A 22564-nucleotide genomic window follows, 5' to 3' on the forward strand; every position below is an offset into this window, starting at 1 on the left:
GATAATATGATTCTTGATGTGGTACAAATGTTGTTATTGATTGTTGGAGCTACACGTGATACTACAGCTTTCATAGCCACCTGTGTGTGTGTCCCTGTGGGACTCTACAGGCTCGCTACTGTCTGAAATTCAGACTCCCTCACCATGTTCTGTAACTTATTTTGATGTATTATGGTAACATTTAGCACAGGGACTGATGCATCTGATTTGAATGCTGCAGAATATAAAAACGTTCTTTATTATGGCAAGAGTGGAAGTGACTATTTGAAACTGGTAGCATTTGGCCGCTGATAGAAAAGTCTTGGTATACATTTTGATGTTAGCAGGCGATGTATGCGAGATGATGAGTAACGTATCCCTCAGATTGCATCAGTTCAGAGGCTACTCTGAGTGAAATAAAATGATTTGGTTTAGCCATCTTGGTGTTTGTCATATGTTAATGTAGCTTAGTACATTTACTCAAGTACTGTACTAATGTACCATTTTGTAATACTTCTTCTCCACTACATTTGAGAAGGAGATATTGTAGTTTTTACTCCACTACATTTATTTGACAGGTATAGTTATTTTTTTCTAAACATGATGTAGAACTACCCAACATTTAACAAAAAACAAGACTTAGAGTCTACAGCCATGCTAACAGCTCTGTGGTTGTATTTGGACACAGTGGTACTTAGAGCTAAATGCTAACGTCGGAATACTACAATGACAACACTAATGCTGATGTTAAACAGATAAATGTTTACAATGTTCACCATCTTAGTTTTACATGTGTTAGCATGCCAACAATTGCTAATTAGCGCAAAGCACAGGTGAGGCTGATCATTTTGTAGAATCATCATAAAGCAATGTTTTGGATGAAAATTATTATTAAATATTAATAATTAAATAATTCATCCTGTGGTGAATATGAATGTCTTACATTTTATGGTAATCCATAAAATAAGTGCAGAGACATTTCTTATGGAAACCATTAATTTTGGACACATTGAAATATTGACCCAACAATGGCGCTAGATGAAATCTTCAGAGATCACCAAAATAATTGCAATGCAACCTGAGGGGGACATGAATGTGTGTACCAGATTTCATGGAAATGATCTAATAATTGTTGACTCAAAATGTCAACCTGCTGGTGGCGCTAGAGGGAAAATCAGTGGGATTCTGAACATGTATAATATATTAGCATTTATGTTATATTTGATATTCTTATATATGTCATTTTCTTTCATTACTGACAGTGACAGCAATCACATGAAAAATATTTTCTTTATTACAATCGTATCCACCCATCTGTTTAGTAGAAAGGTGTTTTACACTATTATTGAACAGTGCAACATGGTGTTGAAATAAAGGTTGTACATTTCAATGCATAGTTCCAAAGTCCATCGAAAGTTATGCAAAATTATCTTTTAAAGGACATGCCCCTTTATAATGTCTAAAATCCTGCAGATGCAGAATCTGAGAGGAAGATCATTTATTTATCCAAATAAAATTAAAGAATACACTTCTTTTTTTTTTACCTTCAAATTGTTTAGCGGCACTACAGTAATATCCCTTTTGATCCCAATGAACCTGAATGATGAGTCAGTCAGATTACATTACAACTACTCTGTAATAATCAATCATTACAAAATTACTGATACTCCAACAAATCTTCAAGAACAAAATTAATTACTCAACTATACATAATACGCATGTTTGTATAAGTGAAGAAATGAGTGAACAGTAAAAAAAAAAACCAACAACCTTCCAGTAGCATTGTATTATTACTATTGTTGCATCTGGTATGATACTTAAGTGGAAAAACAAAACGTACAAAGCTGTTTTAAATTTTCACAAGTTTAACAGTAATTACAACAAAAATATTTAAGGCGTCTTCAGTTGAATTCTGTACAATCACAAATAATTAACAATTAGCCCTTCAGGGAGAAGAACGGAGAAAGCAGAAAAGTCGTGTGTTAATGCTTCATCAGTCGAAGGTGCTCTAAAAAGGCCGGAGGTGAGGTGTTTATTTTCAAGACTGTAGGATGAGATGAGCAACAGGGAATATAAATATTAACAGAAAGGTGGTCGTAAGAGAAGCCTTATAGATAACCTGTCGTCATTTTCAGCACTAACACAGACTGTTATCCCTCCACGGAGCGTGTTGACAAACTGCCAGTCCACATTGCAAACTTCATTGGAAATTGAGGTTTTAAAAGTCATTTACATATACTGATCTGCATTTTTAAACCCTGATTCATGTCAGATTGAGTCACATTCATTTAAGAAATAAAAACAAATTAAGAAAACTTTACACAGATAAACCATTTAGTTTGGGTACATATCAAAGAGATTTAACTTACTGAGCAGTTAAGACTGTTTTAAATATACAGCAATCCCACACACATCTCTAATTTTAAAGCAGATACAAATGCTTTGATATGTGCCCAAACTATAATGTACCTGTTAAAGTAAACATTTTGGTATTGGAGTTGAATAAGCAGGAAATGTTATGAGTGCCCTTCTTCTATAAAAATCTCAACTTAATTTTCTGACAACATGCACTGATGTTTAAATTAAAATGTTATTGGCTGCCAATGAGGAATTCAAGGGAAACTCTGGTTTCATGTAATTTTCCATTCAGCAGATCCATGCTTTTCAAAACCTTTTTTTCCCCTCTTTTTGGTTTGTAGTGTCGAGTTGGTTTTATTTTTCCATCTGGGTGAGAGAGGCAGTTTTAATCAGAAATGGTCACTTTGTCAAGGCTGCAGTGGCTCTGGGTTGAGGGTGTCTCCTCGTGGTCGTCTGCTTTCAGGAGCGGGGAGAGGTCCGAGTCTCCCCCCGCCTCCTCCCGCCGGGCAAGCCGTCAGTCGCGGTGGGTCTGGCTCGGCGGCGTGATGCTGAAGACTCGGATGCGCAGGTGGGAAGCGATCTGGAGGCACACGCCGGTACAGTAGCGTGTTAGATCCAGGAGAGAGAAGACCTAAAGAAAGATGGAGGATCATACATCAAAGGCTGGAAAAAATATATACAATGCACTGATATGCATTGACTGATATTTAATTAATACATGTGAAACATGAGCAAAGTGAAACAAAGTGTAAACTAAATATCATTTAATAAATAAATCTATGTAAAGTACCATTTTAAGTGGCTTTTATAAGGTGCTTCTTTTAAAACAGATTTCAACATTAGGGCTGTAACGGTTCTGAAACCGAGACCGAAATTGCCACACAAAAGTCCACGGTCTCGTGTTGCAAATCGGAGAGACAGAACCGCGACACACCTGCTCATTGACTGTTGAGCTCTCATCAGTGCAACTGTGGTAGCGGGGTGGGCTCGTAGTGGTGTATATCTATTTTTATTTAAAGCTGGTTATTGTAGGTAGTTTTCCACATGATTTTACAGTTTATTTACTACTTGAATCTGGTCCTCTCCCCTTCTCTACTCCCCACACGCTCACACAGTACACACACCTAGCCTGCACCTCTGGTTTCTCAAGGCAAACACACCGTCTTGCCCCGCCTCTTTCTGTCTCTGTCTCCCTGCATGTGTGTATGCTGACTTCCTCCATCAGCAATATGTTTCATTAAGTCGCCGTGTTTAATAAACTCGTGATTCAGTTTTCAAGTGTGCGGCATGTGGATCGAAACCGAAAGTAACTTTAGTGAGCGACATCTGCAGTGGTGCGTTCACTGCCGCTCCATAATGCAATATTTCCCCTGTGTCCGTTCAAAAATTGAGGTCTGAATCTATCTGTGGATTTGGTGTGTGGTTACACCCCTATTCAACAGGGTGCACCAGGTTTTGGGTTCATTGGCCAACTTACCTAAAGAACAATATTATTTATTTTAATTGTAGCAGCAGTTTTATCGTAGAATTGTCATGACTGTTTTTATACTGTCTGGTCTGCTATTAGATTCCGTCCACTCTGATTAGAAGCAAGATAACATGCTCCATAGACGTCGTCAAAAGGAACCTTTGGTCATGTTATCGTCTAAATGACACTGAACCTTGAACTACAGGTATAATGCATCCTTATTAGCTATCGCTATGGTGAAAACGAGCAGAGCTCAGAGTCCCACGAACAGGACTGAAACCTACTGTGCTTACGTGTACATAGACTACACAGTTATTGTTGTTAGTCACCTATGCACACCTCTCCTGCAAATTTTACTGCGCAACTCCACACCTTGTTCAGTGTCAATGTTTAATAAATTATAAAAATGTTTGGTAATTTTTTTCTGGTTGAACACTCTCTGCAACAGCTGCAACCTTAAAAAATAAAAATAAAAAAAAGATATATTTACTTTTGTTTGCTGGGTGCAGTCTTATGAAGCATCAATGTACAATTTATTATATAACAACACAGTACATAAGCAGTGACCATAGAGAGCTTTACACACCATCAGATATGTATTTAGATGTTTACTTTCAGCATTTCTATGTCAGATGAGTGCACCAATGTTTGTGTTTTCCTCATTTTGGGCAGCGCTGAACGAACTATAGGTCTATATTTTCATCACGTTGAAGCTGAACTGAACAGGCCAAAAAAACTTCTTCTTTTTACTGATAATAATCAAATAGACGCAACTGATTATATACCACCAAGCGATATACTACATTACATTCATTCATTTAACTGATGCTTTTATCAAAAGCGACCTACAATTGCTACATATGTTAAAGGTCACATGCCTCTGGAGCAACTAAGGGTTAAGTGTCTTGCTCAGGGATACATTGGATGTGCCACAGTGGGGAATTGAACCCAGTTCTCTTACACCAAAGGCATGTGTCTTATCCACTGCTCCGTACCACCCTTCACCCTGCATACTTTAGTAGTTATACAGGAACTCAATTAGATACATGCTGAGTAGTGATAAATAGTCGAGGGTGTTCGTTCAGATGGAGCTTACTGGAGTCTGACAAAATCGGCTTGGCGACTACAAATTTTTAATGGAAAGCATTAGCGATGAAAGGTGAAGAGCTTGAAAGATGCGAGCGTTTATCTTTCAAGTTGCATTATAGGAAGTATAGAATCTAGTGTTTTTCTCCTCAGTCCTTCAACTTAATGGAAAGGCAATATTAAATATTTTGGAGAACTTCTAAGAAGTAACTGTTTTCTTATTCTATTATAAAAGTGTCAAACACTGACCATGGCGATCCAGAGGACTATGTACTCATCGATGAAGCTGTTGAAGTACTGGTTGAGGAAGAGGAGGCCTGGGCCTACAAAGGCTGTGTCCGCGAGGTGCAGCTCACTCTTAGTCATGTGTGCTACCTACAGGGACACAGGGATACACATGAGGTAAAGAAAACACTGATTCAATACACTGGGTACTAGATTACAGGATTGAATACAAACAAGGACACATGAGAAACAACAAAAAGCCTAAAAATGTGTGCATAACACAATGTTAAATATAAATGCATTTTGGAGTTTACACAAATAATTTAGGAAGATTAAAGTTATACTCCTTAAGATTTTCATAAATTTATGGTCAGAATGTATTATTATGTATGATTAATGTAATTACATTCTGTAGTTATTTTCATTGCATTCATTTTAATTCTTTAATTATCAGAGATTACAGCTGACATCGATCGTTCATCAAAAATAAACCACAAAATAAAACATTTAAACAATATGAGTTTGTTTGGCTGCACTGTAAACAGATTTACTACAAAGTAGCCGCTCAACGAGTGTTTGCCTCAATGTTTAACTCCACATGCTCCACACGGTAGTTGCCACATCAACCAGGAATGAAATCATAAGGATTACAACTGTACGACAAGACTAACGCACCACCAGCTTGTTGGAGATCTTGGAGATGACCATGCCAAAGGCAAGCAGGTACAGACAGGGGTGGTGCTCAAACAGGTGGCTGGACGACTTCTTGAAAATGATGAAGGCCAGGGTGAGGATGAGGCCGATGTGCAAACCAGGACCCAGCACACTGGTGTCCTAAAGAGAGGCAATGCTATTAAACCTGCATCATAATATATCATCTGCTACATAAATTCAGGCAACTTTTCCTTCTCCAGACTTTGCATACCATGTGTAATGTGTGAATGTGCGCGTTGACTTACAGCCACAGTAGAGCCATTTTTGCCAACACCTCCATTCAAAATGACATAGAAGTAATTGTAGCAGGAGTAGAGGGCTCCTCCGATGATGCCCATGATGGGGAAGACGTACATCTTCAGTCCAATGATGGGCAACTACGGAAACACATGAAGGTCAAATCAGCGTGAAGACAAAAAGCATTCTCCTTTTAGAAAGAAGAAAGGTGCTTATATGAAAGCTGCAAGCATGCCGAGCGTGATGGGAGGGCAAAGCAAAAGAATTAAACAAAACAATGCGGGTGACATCATCAGCTTTGTGAGCCAGATCATGTCCAGTAGATGACCTGTTGCCATGGCGTTAGCTACCCATATTTACCTTCTCAATTCTCTCATGTGACGTTAAGTCAAGCCTCCAAAGGCAGCACAGAGTAAAAGTAAAACACAAATTCTATTTTAAGACTAAAAGGATGACTAAAAACTAGGAACTGATTAGATGATTTGCTTTGTGTAAAAACTAATGGACTATACACTCAAGGTGAAATGAAAGTGTGTGTACAGTATGTGCATCTGTACATGTGACGTTCCAAATATTTTATTCTCAGTTACCGTGGTTTGCCAAAGGCTCACGCCACCGAAAGCTGACATAAAATACATGATCGTGATGGCGACCTGCACCTCTGTCACGTCAATCCTGTGAGGAAAGTAACAGGGAAAAGTGAGATTAGTGACACTATAAAGGTTTGAAAGTTATATAGGAGCAGAACAGAATCCAAACTTATTATTGGAAAAACCAAACGCTACTGACTTACAGGCCAAAGCGGAGGGTCCCGGACACGTAGGTCTGCCATTGGGCGCAGAAGAACATAAACATCCCAATGAACCCACAGAAGAACATCCAGTTTGAGTATATTCCTATTCCACATGAAATGCATGTTCCCACAGCAACAAAGACTGAAGGAGGAAAGATGGAAAGACAGAACAACAAACAAATAATTCATATTTTGTTAATGAAACAACAGAGCCTCTCCTTGATCCACTAATGCCGTAGTAAAGCACCTGTGGAGACAGCATCGCAGCCGTGGTCAAAGAGCTCCCCCAGAGGTGAGCTGCTGTTCGTCCTCCTTGCCTGCTTCCCATCAATAGCGTCCAGAGACTGGTAGATGAACAGGCCCAGACCACTCATGATGAAGGCCCATGATGGAGCCTGGGGGTGGAGAGGTAAGGAGGCTTTATTTAGGGATCCCTGCTCACAAGAAGGACCATGGCACAAACTTAGGTAAAACAAACTAGAGCTGAAACAATTGGTTGATTAATAAATATTCATATTAAATCAAAATAAAAGAATCAGTGACTATTTAGATAATTGATTGAACTTTAAAAAAATAAGTAAAAAAATCCCCTAAAGAACCCTACTTATAACTTCTCAATTGTGAATGTTTGCTTCTATTCTCCATTTTAAATCATTGTAAACTGATTATCTTTGGGTTTTGGACTCTTGATCGGACAAAACAATACACTGAAGATGTCACCTTGGACTCTGGGAAACTGGGATGGAGATTTTACACAACTTTCTGACATTTTATAGACCAAACGATAAACCGAGACAGTCATCAGCAGCTAAGTCGATGATGCGCATAGTCGGTATCTGGTCATGCTGACACGATGCAAAATTATTGAGGCGTCGTGGAAATAAGTCACACCTTCATCATTTGAGCTCTGGATTTAACTCATATTTTTGTATTATTCAATTATATATGGAGATATACAGGTTGGTAGTGCTGGTTAAGGGATTAACGAGTGTTCAAAAGTGAACTGTTTTGGTGTCTCACCATCTAAACTCATTGCTTGTATCTGTGTGTGTACTGTAAGTACGGAGAAGGAGGGATTCCAGCTGACTGGAGCGGCTCAGTTCCTCTTACTAGGGCGGAGGTTATAGACCATCTGGGCGCTAGAGCTGGCCAACACAGTGTGTTTACCACTACAATGTGTGTGAGCATGTTTGCGAGTGTGTGTGAGTGAGGGAGACAAAGATAGTATGTGTTTCCAGAGAGATCAAGCTGTCCTAAATAATCAGAGATCCCACTGTTTTCGTCAAAGTCCATGTCCTAAATGCCTCATGGACTGGTGGGGACAGAGTCCTGTTTTGAGAGTTATCAGTGATGTCACTTTAGGGAAAACTCTGAGCTGTGTCCATTAATTTGTATGAATTACTCTGTGTTTGTTTGCACAGGCATGGGACTCTCATTCCTTTACAGTCCATGAGAAAGAGTGGACATAGCCCAGGTTTGCCTTAGCCAATTCTAAATAATAAATAGAGGGGAATTAAATGCTTTTGTACTTGTGGAATTTGATGGTAACAGCATGGACTGTGGACTTCGATGCAAAGTTCTCATAGTTGGATTGGACATGTGGAAAAATGAGATTAACACACCCCTATGCATTTCCTGCTTGGGTCACTGCTCCACAGTGAACCTGGTGACGCAAGTTAAGTGGATCATAGGTCAGCTGTTTGGTGCAAGCCTTATTAGTGTATTTGAGGTAACTTTAGACGTTTTAGTAATATGTAACTTTAGCTGTAGTTGAGATGATAGTAAAGGTGGATCTGGCGGCCCTTCACGTTAGTCATCCAAACAGCTTCTTTTTTGTGTGTGCTAATTCTACTAATTCAACATTGTAAACAGTTATCCTCCCATCTAATGGTGAACTCAACTAGAGCAACAACATTTTCCTTCAAACCGCTGTGGTTTACTATCAACAACATTGCATCACTTGAGTCTGGGCAGAGAGCAACACGTCAAAGCTGTAAACTTTCCAACAACTTACGCGAAATACCACATGACAGATACGTCTCAATACAGTGCTCCGGTAGAGAAGCGATATCACACCATTTAAAGCGTCCTCGCTTGTATGTGGCAATGCTAACGTGACACCTTGTCATTTAGGATCTTTCTCCGAATCATCAGGAGATCGTCTCCAATTCGTCTCACACCTCCATACATAAAGCAGGACAGCACTTCAATTAAACGTCAACTTTCCGAAGTGATTAGTTTGATATTGCCTGAACCTTCTGCCAAAACACACCGCCGTGCGCGTTAGCAGGCGGCGTGACCCCATTAATATTGAATTGTATTTTAATGAGTAGCTGTGAGGCACAAATATATACCGAATTAACAAGTAGACTCTGCTGATTCAGGATATATCTTAAATTAGCCATTGAGGCAGGGAAAGTTTGCACAGGTGGCCACGTATCCTGAACTAAATTTTTTGAATGGAGGATTCGCCATCCAAGAGAAGGGCACGTAATTGGGGCTAATGTTAGTTCCCGTGTAGAAACTTGGGCCAAGGTCGCTTTACTCACCTCCTCTGTTGCAGTGGGACAATAATACACAAGCACCACCGTGGTGAGGATATTGATGATCAGTCCAACAATAGTCAGAGTGTTTGGTGCGATCCATGTCGGAATTTGCTCGATGAGCCAGTTCCAGTAGATCTGACACGGTGGCTCAAACATGGACCGACCAGACGCGGTGTATTTGTGCTCCTCCAGCCGCTTGAGCTGAGCGGGTGACAGCGGCTCTGGCCACAGGAAATGTGGCATTGTTTTTCTGCCTAGTCACTCAACCTACGGCAACAGATTTCCCAGTAGTCCCGAGTAGAGGCTCAAACAGGGCTATCTTCTCTCGGCCGACTCCAGAAAATAGCAACTCATTTGTCATTTACACCTAGGTGACTACGAGGCCATTTCCACAACGGAACCATGGGATGTCGATAGTCTGTACGTTTCGGAACGAGTTGCGTCTCTACAGGAAGCGGACCTGGCTCCGGAAGGGAAAGGGAATCATATTGCTGTGCACCGGGAAGTTTAAATTAAACTATAGCGTAAATGTAGCCTACTCGGTTATTTAACCCGCTATATGCTGCTAAAGTATATAAACTACCGTAACTGTGGTGTAGACATATGGAGCCAGGTACAACAGAGACAGGACGGTAAGTTCTGGGCATTTGGTAGTAACTAGAAAACTATAAATTAGTTTGAATGTCAGTCATCGTGTTTGTAGCGCTATATTTAATTATTAATTATTTATATTTGTTGTGATCGGTTGAAGATGTGTTCAGGGCCATAGCAAGAACGTCAGCCCCCCAGCATCTCCTCCATAACATTATCACCAGACACCAATTACTCTAATTTTATTTTAGTTTATTTTTAGTTTGTCATATTATTTAACTTACTTGTTTTTATTTTGTTAATGGTAATATTTTCTTTGCATTTAATTCCCTGACATGATAGCCTAAATGTGTGGAGAAAAACTAAACCCTTAAGTTGTGTTTTTATTGGCCTATTTTGCAAAAATTTAAGTCTAAAAATACTGGAATAAGCTAAAGAATCATATATAATTATTTAACTGTATAACATGAACTACCCCAGAGGAAATACCAAGGATAGGACAGCAGTCTCCAAAGTGATTGCTTTTTATTCATTTAGGCAATTACCAATATAATAATATATTAATAATATATGCATTAATGTATTTTGTGTTCTAAAAACGATAGCAGTTGTCCAGAGGTTTTGGCAGCCAGTAGGAGGATACAAGGCCACTCAGCAACTTTTATTCCTTGGCGAAATAAATTATGTGTTAATACCTTAATGCACTCATCACTACATGAGTAAGTGTTTGGGGATGAATCTTGGGGCTTGCAGCTGAAATACTCAGAGGGTTTGTTGATGAAGAACTGTAGGTAACAGGAGCCCAGAATTTCTTAACTACTTTCCCTGTCATGTAAATATAGAGGCCCTCTTCGAGTACATTCTGTCAGTCCAATATAGTAGCTTAGAGAAAAGTGAGGTGTACTGTAAAGCCTAATTCCTAAAATAATAAAGATAGATATTTTGAAACCAGTTTTCACAAAATTACATGCAAATTATATGTCTGTGCTTGAAAGCAACATTTACAGATTTATGCTATGCTGTCAGTTTATTATTCATTAGAATAAGTCTCTCTGTGCAAGCTTCAATTGTTGTTTCTTTATTAGATAGTCATACTGTTATAAGAGATCCAAACAAAATAAGTACAATTTTTTTTACATTACTTTTTATTGTAATCCATGGGTCATAATTACAAAGGTAAATGCATGTGCACATGACTGAGCATCTATCAAGCCTCAAGTCAAACATGAATCCAAAAAGCATGTGTCATGCAGAATATGATTGTGCGTAAACCTCTACAGTTCGTCACATAAATAACCTACACAGAAAAAAGTGAAATGAACAAATATTAAATGTGAAGGGTCTACACATTCATTTATCCAACATTAGCCTGGCCATTTTTTCCAATTGTCTTGCCATATAGAAGTTTTGACACACCACACCTTTGTTTATACATCCCCTTTTCCCTTCTGTCAGACCTATTAAATTATCACCTTCAAAAGGCACTCCCAACAAGAATCAACATGTAAATACTGTAGGTGTGTCACTGTGCTATATATTGTATATGTATGTATATTTTTTTTTACGCACTACATGTACTTATCAAAGCTAGAACCAAAACACTGCCGACATGCATCTGAGCTGACACAGTCTTTTAAACACAAGAGGGTGACAAAGAAGTGAACTGGCTTTTTTTCCTATGGTAACTAGCTCCAAACCTGCACACAGCAAGCCACACCACAGATCAGACCACCCTCCCCCACACCTGTCCCCCTGTCTTTCCATCCCTCCATCTGCCCTCAGGCCGCTGACCTCAATAGGTGAGAGAAGAGGATCACTAATGGTGGCACATTTCTGCTAAAGAGTCTGATGGCACTCTGTCCGATTTTACTTCTCTTGCTCGACAATCTTTGTCTCGTTCATGTACTTGTCAATCAGGTGTAGGGGCACTCCGCGTTGCATGAGTTCGAAGAAGGTGAAGCCTCCTGTGGGAAAAGAGGAAAAACTCTCTTATAATATTGTTGAGATGGACAGAGGCAGATGTGGATAGTGAAAAACAGAAAAATAAAGTACAAGGAGAAGAGGAGGAATGCTAAAGAGCAAGAGACTGATCAAGCAGAACAACAAGAATGTAAAGATGAGAGAAGAGAAGAAAGGTGGTCATAATAATAATCAGTTTGTAAATCTACATGTGCTCAGGCTTGCAGACCTAAAGGCATAGTTGATTTCACTGAATTACAATGCAGGTGCAACATCTTTGAAATATTCCAGATTAATGAAGCATTCACTGCCTTTGGTCATCCGCAATATGCTAAGAGTGGTGGTTGAAATATTCAGGTCCTTTGTAAATGTATCAATACCACATTGCAAATTTACGCTTTTAAGAGTAATAATCATGCAAAAAAACATTTACTTAACTAAAAGCAGAATAAAAGTATTAGCAAAATATACTTAAAGTATCAAAAGTTAAAGTTTTCATCATGCAAAAATGTGTTATACTTAAATGTAGCCTATTTTACAGTATTGGATTATGATTTCAGATGCATTAACATGTAAGCAGCATTTTACTGTTTTACTGTTGAAGCTAATTTGAACTATGCACGGTGGGGCATTTTAACCTCAAATAATCATATTTTAAAGGATGATTGCATGTTTTTTGTACAAAATCTTAATCTGTAGAGTAACTACTGACTTTATCTGTAAGATAAAAGCAGTAGATTAAAAAAATATACAAAAAGAAATAAGCACAATGTCCAGATAGTTACTGCACTCAGCGATCAGTCACTCAGAGATAGTCCGATATACAGTATAACCACTCATTAAACCACAATGTGTTTTTTTTGATCAAACAAAGGATCAAACAAATGAGATATAACTTGTTGAATGAATTTTAGAGGTGCTAGTAGGTGGATTAAGTTACCTTTGGACAGAACTAGGCTAGCTGTTTCTCCCTGTTTCCAGTCACTGTGCTAAGCTAACTAGCTGCTGACTGTATCTTCATATTTAATGAACAGATATGAAAGTGAAATTTTTTCATTTAACTCTAAGCATACATCCAAAAATGTCAAAATATTTCTAGAATTACATTATGTTCTTACTTTCTATGGGAAAAAAGCTATGGGATGCAATAGGATCTGTGCTGTCTCCTATAGTACATACATATCTCATTACTCAGTTTGAAACAGAACATAGAATATGTGGTATTAGTATGTTTTTTTTATCCTATACAGTTTTATTTAACAGCAGAAACACTTGTAGACATCTTATCATATACTCAGTCCCAGTCTCCACATATGCTGTTCTGGGTTTGTCAGCAAAGGTTAGCAAGTTTGCAAAATGGTTTACTCACCTTATCTGTGTCACAAAAAACATGAGAGGTAGTCTTTGAATTCACACCATTTCATAGAAACAACTATGGCAGTCAATTAAAATATTCAAGCCAGGGTTGTTAAATTCAGCCAGCCGAGCAGAACTGGGGAATAATTTGGCAAAAGTTGTCATGCAAACCTTGTTTCATCAATGCCCAATTTCACTTGAACTTTCTCTGAGTGGGGAAGAAAAGCTGCTACAGTCCCAAGTCCCAAGTACAAGCTGGCTGAAAGATGCATAATGAATGACATAAGCTTCATATGCCAAAACCATATGAAAGCTTACCTTATATGAGAACATACATTCACAATTCTTGAGTTTGGACTGGGGGAGAGAGAAAAGAATAGGGGTTAACAAAATGTTTACATGGAGTTATATGTGTGCACCAGGGAATACTGTCGAGTTATTACTGAACACTTTTATATGAGGAGTTAACTGCGTGGCATTGAGGGGACACTGGAATCTGTGGAGAATAGTTTAAAACACAAAAACATCACAGCTCTATATGTTATTCATACTGAGGTGTGACTGGTGACAGACTGTGTGTTGAGGTGGATTCGTGTGATGATGGACAAGATGACTGGATGGACTGGGCTGGATAGAGTTGAGGACACGGGGGATAAACCTCTACATGTGGTGGTGATAAAAAAAAGTGTCACCAGATATTATGTGCACAGCACACAAATGAATGGATTATTACTATGTTTTTATTTGTATCTATTTTGAAAATGGTGTCCAGGAGCTGGTTTTGCCAGCTGTTCATAAGTTCAAACTTTACTTTGTTTACTAAGTGGAGACTGACACATCACTAAATTAAAACAGGTTGCACCACACAAACTAGTCTTTACATAAAGATTAGTTGTTACTAAATGTTACACCCAATAACTGCGAGTTGTAAGTTTCAGTGACCTAATAGTGCTAACACAGTTAAAGTTAGAGGGCTAATAGAGTCGAGAGTAAAAGAGCACATAAGACTAAATGACCAAATAATATTAGCCAGGTTAGCATTTCAGATATTTCCCACTCACTCTGCAAATATTTATTCATTTATGGATATATAAGTCAAACCTACTTTACTAATGATTGGCAGGTAAGTTTAATATATCTTATATATATATTTTGGTCTCTTAAAGGTGTTTTTGGCAGTTATGTTACAGCTTGTAATGCTACAGTGAGTTTCTGCTTTTATAGTTGATTGCTTTTGATTGGACAGGCATGCGTTTCCTAACGACCAATTTACACATTACTAATATCTCTACCTGCAACCTAAGACTTTCTTTATGTTTTAATGGTGCAACCCGATTTAGTGAATAACCAGAAACCAGCTAATAGTTACTAAGAACTTCAGAAGGACTTTACACACAACATTAGTAATGAATTTACAAAGAACTGGTGCAATCCAATCCAGATACTTACTTGTCCACCGCCTATGTGGTCAGACCTTTGGTAGACTGCAACACACAATTCAAACACTATGGTACCCCATGGGAGTTGATTTCCCAAAGTCACCTTTTCTTCTTTATACTCATTACAGAGTGATAATTATGATGCTTCACTTGTTTTTGGTTTTTGATAAAGAAGCAAAGAACCTTTTTAAAGGGAGGAGATATTCAAAAGATTCAGTAGCTGGTAAGAAGTAGTACCAAAGAAATTCTGAAATTAATCTAAAAAGGCTTTGGGAAACCAGATTCCAATATAGACAGGTACCCAGGGATGCACACAAAGCTCACCTCCTGGTCCACACTGACCTTTGACCTCCAGCTTACAGTCCACTTGGGCCTCTCCCAGGTCATTGATGGCCTTGCAGGTGTACATGCCGCCGTCATAGGGGCTGGGCTTTCTGATCTCCAGAGTACATACTCCCTGGTTGCTAAACATGCGGTAGCGTGGGTCGTCGATGATGGCTATCTTATTCTTCATCCAGATCACTTTTGGCTGCGGTCAGACAATCAGAAACGTCAGTAGCATGATAATGTTAATCCAGCAGACAGATGGAGAACATGACACAAACCTTTTGTTTTAATGTTTGAATCAATATCTTCCTGGTTTAATATAACTTGGGTCTTCATTTCATCATCAGATACAATAATATCATACTCACATAGGATTCTTGTACCTTTTAAAAGAGCTTGTTTCTTCTTTTAAAACAAAAAAAAGAATCCAGTAAACTATCTACACTGGATTATGGAGATATCCTTGATGCTGCTGCCACTATACACTTAAACCAATGGGGAGCATTTACCACAGTGCCATTTGATTCATTACTCAAGACAACTATCACACACACCACTAAGAATTATCTGAAAAGTTCAGATGATGTATTGCTTATTGTCTATTCAGTCAGATCCTCATTAGCAGCTATTCTTACTGTGTTTCTATGTCCCTCGTGGACAGGTTAGCTTGCTAGCGACTGCTTTGTGTGACTGAATTGTCTTTAGCTTGATGTTGTATACATATAATTTGTTCTCAGGTCTCTTTGTAAAAGAGATAATGACCTCAATGAGACTTGAATAAATGAATAAATAAAACTAAAAATGTCAGACGGGCCATGAACACCCAAGCAGTCAGGTGATCTGACGGGTTGTAAATATGCCAAATATTAAGCCAGAGTATGTGAGCCACTTTATTTGGAGATCAAAGTCAACAGAAATTTCTGTAATCACGAAATTGGTTGAGAAACAAGAGTCAGTAATCAACCCTCAGTATCAGGAAATTGTCATAGTCTGTAAACTGTGATAGATGTTTACGAAATAAAATTGGGGTCATTATTTTACCGTCTCAAGTTTGACTAAGCGGGTGTCAAAAACTGTACAATCCCTTTAGTGATCATGTTCTTTAGTAATGTTTCCTGATCTCAGTAGTTAGTGAGTACAATATTATTATTACCAATAGGAATCATGACCAAAACTATAAACATTAGATCCAAGTTGCAATTACTGCAACCATAATTTAAAAGTTGATAGATAGCCTTTAAATTGTTTTTGAGTAAATTTTGGCACTCTAGGAAGAGAATCAGTGCTATAAAACAACATGATTAACTTGTATATTTACTGGAGTATAATGCTTGATCTACACATACACCACTTTTGCGTGTGGTTCTCCCACCTACCCTTGGGTTGGCACGGACGCTACAGTTGAGAGTCGCATTGTAGCCAGCGATGGCAAAAGTGTTGATCAACGGCTGCGTAAACTTTGGCGCCTCCTTGAAGTCGTGGTCATTGTAATCCTGCGTTTTTATCTGCAAGCCTGTTGGGGGAAGGGTAAAGGAATGGGGTTGTGCATGATACTGGTGCTGAGCGGTATCATGTGGGGAATTCCCTATGTGATGAGGGAAAGAAAATGTTCTTTGGTTTATCATCGGCTGAGTCTACAACACCACTGTTTAAAGGCCTGTCAGTCATATCCCGACCTCTGTAGGTTGGAAAAACATCACTGACAGTACCTTTCAGATAAGAGCTGTGAAAAGAAATAGTCAGCAAATGAAACAACAACTTTACTGACATTTTTGATGTGCATTCCATATATTCTGTTCCAGAGTTTAGACTTTGGAAGCATTTTCCCCCATCAGAAATTGTTAGTAACCATTTTAACTAGCATGACCCGGTTTCATCCCTCCACACAAACACTCACTCGCTAATAGGACAGCAAGTGTTACCTTCTTTGACGATGAGGGCGCTTTTTTTGGTTTGGGTGGCGGTTTCGCTTAGGCCACACATGTTCTCTGCAAAGACCCTGAAGAAATACTCATTCCCAACCACCAGCTCTGTGATGGTGATGCAGGTGCGATGGTAGTGCTCAATGCACGTGTACCACTCCTGTAAAGCAGATCAAAGCATGTTAATGTAAATATCAAATACACATAATTTGCAATTTCAGTTGAACATATTTTGTTAAATTGATCTTCTACCATTGTCTTCTTGTCTGCTTTTTGAATGGTGTAGCCTGTTATTGGGGCGTTGCCATTGTCTTTTGGAAGAGTCCAGACCAGAGCCACATTTCCTCCCCAAACATCTTCAATTGTCACACACTGAGGAGGCCCAGGTAGGTCTGACAATCAGAGAAAAGATCATGAGTAGACAGTTTGATCTTAATATCATCTAAAGAATTAGTAGTTTTAAAACCTTCTACAACCTTTTTTGAGGAAGATATCTTCCTCAGATACCCCGTAAGAGCAGGATCTGTTGACTTACCTACGATTTGTATGTCAATAATGGCTGTGTCCACATGGTTTTCAACCTGCACAGTCATTTCATACTTTCCAGAGTGGCTGCGTTCTGCTTTACGGATGAAGATGATGCTGTCACAGTCTGTGTTGCGGATGCTGACATGTGTAGGCTCTATGGGCTTGCCCTCCTTCAGCCAAGTGACCTTCGGCCTGGGTTTGCCCTGCAGATATTACACAGTTTATCATTCTGTTCAGAGATGCAGTGATTATTGATTGGGAGATGGCTTTACCATAAATGGCACTACAAGGTTGACTGCTTCACCAACTCTGCGAGTGTATGTCTGCTTCAAGTGTCTGGGGACGCGGATCTTGGGTGGTTCTGAGGAGACCAGAAGGTGTATGATTGAGGAATGATTCTAGATATATTTTTAGTCAATATTCATGTTTGTTTTGACCTTTTCCTCGAAAAAATGTTACAGGAGATAAGTTCTTGTTCAAATTCATTTGTTGAGCACAAGTCATACAAAAGCAGTTCAAAAAAAGAAAATACAGTAATAAAGAAAATACTGTTAAAAAAATCTCAACAGCAGTTTTCAGAGCTCACCAATAACCTCTTTGACCAGGATAGAGTGCTGAATATTCCGGGGAGCGCTGGCTCCAGCGGCGTTGATGGCTCTGACTCGAACTAAGATTTTAGACCCTGGAGTCAGCCCAGTGATGGTGTACTTGGTCTTCTCTGTCAGCTCCTTGTTGGACACTACCCAATCATTAGCTGTAGGGAAAAACATTCCAGTTGCTAACAGCCCTTACTGATTGTTCTTCTGTTTTAAATATCAAGGTATGTTTCATGTACCCTGCTTCAAATTCAGTTTTTGTGGGCAATGACAAACATGTACAAACAACTTAAGGCCACTTAGGGCTGTGCAATAGCAGTGATCTTACACCTTCATTGGATATCACTCTGTGCGAGGTGGGTCTAATAAAATCTTGGTCGCAATCTGTGTCAGACCGTATGATATAAACTTGGAGGTTTATCAAATTGTGGAATGACTTAAAAAAATATATAAGCAGAGACACGTCATCAACTTGTGCCATCCCTATGCAGCAAAAGCACTGTTTGGCCAAAGGGCTGACATAGATTTTTCAAATGTTATTTCTATACAGTATACATATAACAACACATTCACAATATATATACTGCAATTATGTATGTATTGATCTATCTATCTATTACTGGGCTCTCAAAATGTGCATTGTCCAGTGTTTCTGTGTCAGTTTCTTTCCTTATTCTGGTTTTAATCCAACACTTTTTTTTTATTTTTCAAAAGCAACAATGCAAAAAACAATCCGTGCCCACTTTACACAATAATTAGCCAGGTGTGCAGAGGTGAGAAAGTAAGCTGGGTTTGAAAGCCTCCCTCAAGCTCTCTTTGTTCCATCTGTACACAACTACTGGCACTTTTTTATGTACAAATGAGTGTAACCCTTTGAACGCCTTATTGTCCAAAAGTGTGTCTTTATCCCCATATCTCACCCTGCCATCGAATGTGGCTGTTCGGAAAAGCACTTTTGTCTTCAGACATGGTCGCAACACATGTTGTGTGGACTACTTTGTTTCGGACATTAAATTTCTTAATGAGAATGTTACGATTTCAACTCAGGCTATGTGTGGATGCAAAAGCTCTAAACTGGCTATTTTGTGTGTCACAATGTGATGTGAGACCAATAGTTTAGATTGAAAGACCAATGATTTCACCACATTTCTCTGTCTGAAAGAGCCCAAAATCACACAGTATGTAGGCCTTTAGAAGATCTGAGGTTGTCTCACTTCCTTCTATGCTGTACTCCACTAAGTATCCATCCAGACCGGCAGCTCCGATGGTTTCAGGAGGACGCCACTTTACGGTCACTGTGTTGTCTGTGACATCGTCCACAACCAGCATGGTGGGCTCACTGGTCACAGCTGAGTGGAGATAAGAAGAGTCATTGCCACCATTACTCATTTATTTTCCAACAATGGGTATGAACGAGATCGGAAAACATCCATTTTGGCAACTAATGAGCGAGGCGCCTCTTTCTCTGGCTGGTATCAATCTCCATATCAGATCTCATTAGTCCCTGCTCTTTCCATCTATTCTTGTATTCTGAATCATATCTTACTTCTATTGAACCCTCGGACAGACCTGATCTCCTAAACCTCTAATCCGCAGATGATTTGGCAGCCATAAAGACATATTTAATATCCTCTAAAGCTCCTGCGTGTCCAGTGGAGGTCAGAGTCAGAATGCTTGGAATGGTGGGGTATGGGAACAGCTGCGCTGCCGGGGTACCAAGGGCAGATCACACATGCACTATCACAGGCCCTCTCTTTGAAATTTCCTCCACTATTATAAAAGGTTTGTTAGATAAACTTAAGCCTTGTGTAATGCTTTCCTGGACAGATTATTGGCAGTAACAGCTCAAAGGACAGTCTTTAGACAGCTAAGTGGATATTCATGGAGACATTTGGGCTACTCACCGAGGGGAACAAAGGCTTTGGATGGTTCACTGGGCTTGGACACACCAATGGTGTTGACTGCAAAGACCCGCACTTCATATGGCACTCCTTCAATCATCTTCTTGGGTTCGAATGATGTTTCTTTGATCAGGTCAAAGTTCAGTCTCATCCATCTGGAGCTCTGTTTCTTTTTTCTCTCAATGAAGTAGCCTTTAGAGGCCAGAAAGCTTTCATTTAATACCAACGCATACATTGAACATGTGGTAATTAGTAAGATGCTATGTTTACCTAATATTGGTGAACTTCCATCATATTTTGGCGGTTCCCATGTCATAGAGCACCAATCACCACCAACCACTGGGACCAAGGGAGCCTCTGGAGGATCAGGGATGTCTACAGACAAACAGAGGGCCATTTTAAGGATTCAAGAAACAAATTTGCAATTCTCCACATTGTCTTTTGATTTAATAGTTGTTGTTTTTTTTAGATCGCTTACCCACAACCTTGATTTTGACACTGGCTGTGTCTTCACCCGCCTCATTCTGCAGGACTATCTTGTAGTTGCCTGTGTCCTCCCGCTCTGTGACTTCAATTGTCAGGCTGGTCTGGTCGCCGTATGTTTCAGCTCGGACACGATGGCCGGACTCAAGAATCACCTAAGACAAACAGGACAAATTATATGTAAGTCTTGAAAATAAGTAAAAATCTAAGACTTGGTAACTACCAGATGACATTTAAAGCACGAGGCTGGGCATATTCTATATTTTTCTTATTATCAACAAATCCCATGAAAAGACCAAAACCAACAACAAATTTAACCTAAGCCTGTCTTATTCCTCTGTGCCATGGAGCTCAAAAACTGTTAAAATCACGTCATTGAACTACACTAGTGCCAGAGACAGGATAGGGAAGTCAGGAAGTACTTTGGTTTCGGTCTTTTCCTGGGATTTGTTGACAGTAAAAAATAAAGATAAAAAGACAAAGAAAGGACACCAGTCTTATCCTTTAAAAGATTTTAGGACTAGGAAGACTGAAGCTCACCCTTTCTCCCTTCATCCACACCACCCTGGGTGCTGGTTCTCCACTGATGGGGATCTCCAAGCGAAGTTTGGTTCCTGCCACAATTGTCACCGTGTTGTCTGGGAAGTTCAAGCTGTCCAGGTGCACCCTCGGTGGGTCTGCAGAAAATTAAATCATCAACATCATAACAAATATTACATGTGTACAATAGGCATTTTTTCAGGATAATGTCAAGATGTAAAGTTCTACAATCCGACAAAGCCATGGTGGTGTACCAATGATGTGAAGTTTGGCAGAGAGGCTCTGTGAATATCCCTCAGGTACAAATGTGTAATCTCCCGCATCATGAAGGGAGCTGGTCGCAATTTCAAGACGGTGGACCCTTGAAAAGCAAGATGATGTTAGTTAGCATTTGTGTGAATTTGTTTTTGATTGAACAGAGCTTAAGAGAGATTACATACTTATTTCTGTGTATAATGTTGACGCGGTCACTAGGCTGGATCAGCTGTCCATTCCTGTACCAACGACCTGGGACGTTGCCTGGGTAAATCTCACAGTGCAGCTTGATGGGTTGACCCAGCATCACCGTCATGTCCTGCAGGTCCTGGTACACCTTCAATGGTTTCACTTATTACAAGTATGAGAATGGTATAGAACAGAGTAGAGCAAATTATTAATACTGATTCCTTTAAAAAACATGTAAGCAAACAGAAGTTATGAAAAAGGCCCTGATGCTACATACAGTCAACCTGTACATGAGCCTCAGATGTGCCACCGGAGGCCATGACGGAGTATGTGCCAGTGTCCTCCCTAGAGGCGTCATCAATCACCAAGAAGTGTTTGGTTCCCTCACACTTAACTCGGTATCTAGAGCGCACCCCTGTTGGAACCTCAACACCGTTCTTCATCCTGTAGGAAGGAGAAGCATTTGAAAGAGTCACATACACTCATGCCATGGTGAATGAGAGCAAACAACTTACAAGAGCTATACGTAGACGTGAATGTATCATTGTTACAGGAACAGCTTTACATTAAGCGTTACCTTGTTACAGTAACTCTAATAAAGATCACTATAAAGCTTTTTCTTACTGGTTCATTATTTCCTAATAATTCACTCAACGTTTCCTGGAAATAACTATTTAATTTGGTACAAATTACACATTCCTGAGATATTTATCAGAGTTTAGTGAGTTGAGTTTATAAGCAGCTGTTGATTTTCAGAGGAACCTCCCCATTTAAGCATTATTTATTTATTATTGAAAACTTTGTACTTAATATGTGTTGAATTGTATGCTTGCCTGTTGACAAATTTGACATTTTGTTTATGTTCAGATGACCTGCATTCTCTATTAATTAACAGGAAGCGCACAAATCGAACAATTTTTACCTATTATTAGCACCAAAATACAGTTTTCTTTCCAGGAAATTTCCTAGGAAATTATTTGTAATTTACAAACCTGCAAAATAAAGTGTTACCAATGATTTGTCTGCTTTCTCTTTCACTTCACTGAAGAGGTAAAACATATTTAATAATTCC

General features: G+C 39.2%; 2 protein-coding genes across 15 annotated transcripts in view; both read right to left on the minus strand.

The window, feature by feature from the left end:
- Nucleotides 1-1250: 1250 nt before the first annotated feature.
- chpt1 (choline phosphotransferase 1) lies at nucleotides 1251-9862 on the minus strand. Its single transcript, XM_038738458.1, has 8 exons — nucleotides 9410-9862; nucleotides 7108-7255; nucleotides 6861-7002; nucleotides 6658-6742; nucleotides 6076-6207; nucleotides 5792-5950; nucleotides 5141-5266; nucleotides 1251-2968 (listed from the first exon to the last, which is right to left on the minus strand). The coding sequence occupies exons 1-8, from the start codon at nucleotides 9647-9649 to the stop codon at nucleotides 2852-2854; spliced, it is 1149 nt and encodes a 382-aa protein (XP_038594386.1). The 5' UTR covers nucleotides 9650-9862; the 3' UTR covers nucleotides 1251-2851.
- Nucleotides 9863-11124: 1262 nt separating this feature from the next.
- Nucleotides 11125-22564, minus strand: part of mybpc1 (myosin binding protein C1) — a 32478-nt gene continuing 21038 nt past the window's right edge. For 13 of the 14 annotated variants that reach the window (XM_038739106.1, XM_038739105.1, XM_038739103.1 and 10 more), the window contains 16 exons: nucleotides 21770-21936; nucleotides 21489-21654; nucleotides 21303-21409; nucleotides 21049-21185; nucleotides 20504-20663; nucleotides 20296-20400; nucleotides 20029-20217; nucleotides 19339-19473; nucleotides 18115-18282; nucleotides 17801-17889; nucleotides 17536-17731; nucleotides 17253-17392; nucleotides 17001-17160; nucleotides 16455-16591; nucleotides 15094-15280; nucleotides 11125-11961 (listed from right to left, as the gene is read on the minus strand). In XM_038739106.1, coding sequence (XP_038595034.1) covers nucleotides 11864-11961; nucleotides 15094-15280; nucleotides 16455-16591; nucleotides 17001-17160; nucleotides 17253-17392; nucleotides 17536-17731; nucleotides 17801-17889; nucleotides 18115-18282; nucleotides 19339-19473; nucleotides 20029-20217; nucleotides 20296-20400; nucleotides 20504-20663; nucleotides 21049-21185; nucleotides 21303-21409; nucleotides 21489-21654; nucleotides 21770-21936 — 2341 coding nt within the window. In that variant the 3' untranslated portion in view covers nucleotides 11125-11863. Of the gene's footprint in view, nucleotides 11962-13630; nucleotides 13670-15093; nucleotides 15281-16454; nucleotides 16592-17000; nucleotides 17161-17252; nucleotides 17393-17535; nucleotides 17732-17800; nucleotides 17890-18114; nucleotides 18283-19338; nucleotides 19474-20028; nucleotides 20218-20295; nucleotides 20401-20503; nucleotides 20664-21048; nucleotides 21186-21302; nucleotides 21410-21488; nucleotides 21655-21769; nucleotides 21937-22564 lie in introns of all 14 variants that reach the window. The other variant, XM_038739100.1, reaches the window with a different exon arrangement.

This window comes from Micropterus salmoides, unplaced genomic scaffold, assembly GCF_014851395.1.
Source record: "Micropterus salmoides isolate LMB-PRFRI ecotype aquatic unplaced genomic scaffold, ASM1485139v1 Ms_hic_scaffold_23, whole genome shotgun sequence".
NCBI lineage: Eukaryota > Metazoa > Chordata > Actinopteri > Centrarchiformes > Centrarchidae > Micropterus > Micropterus salmoides.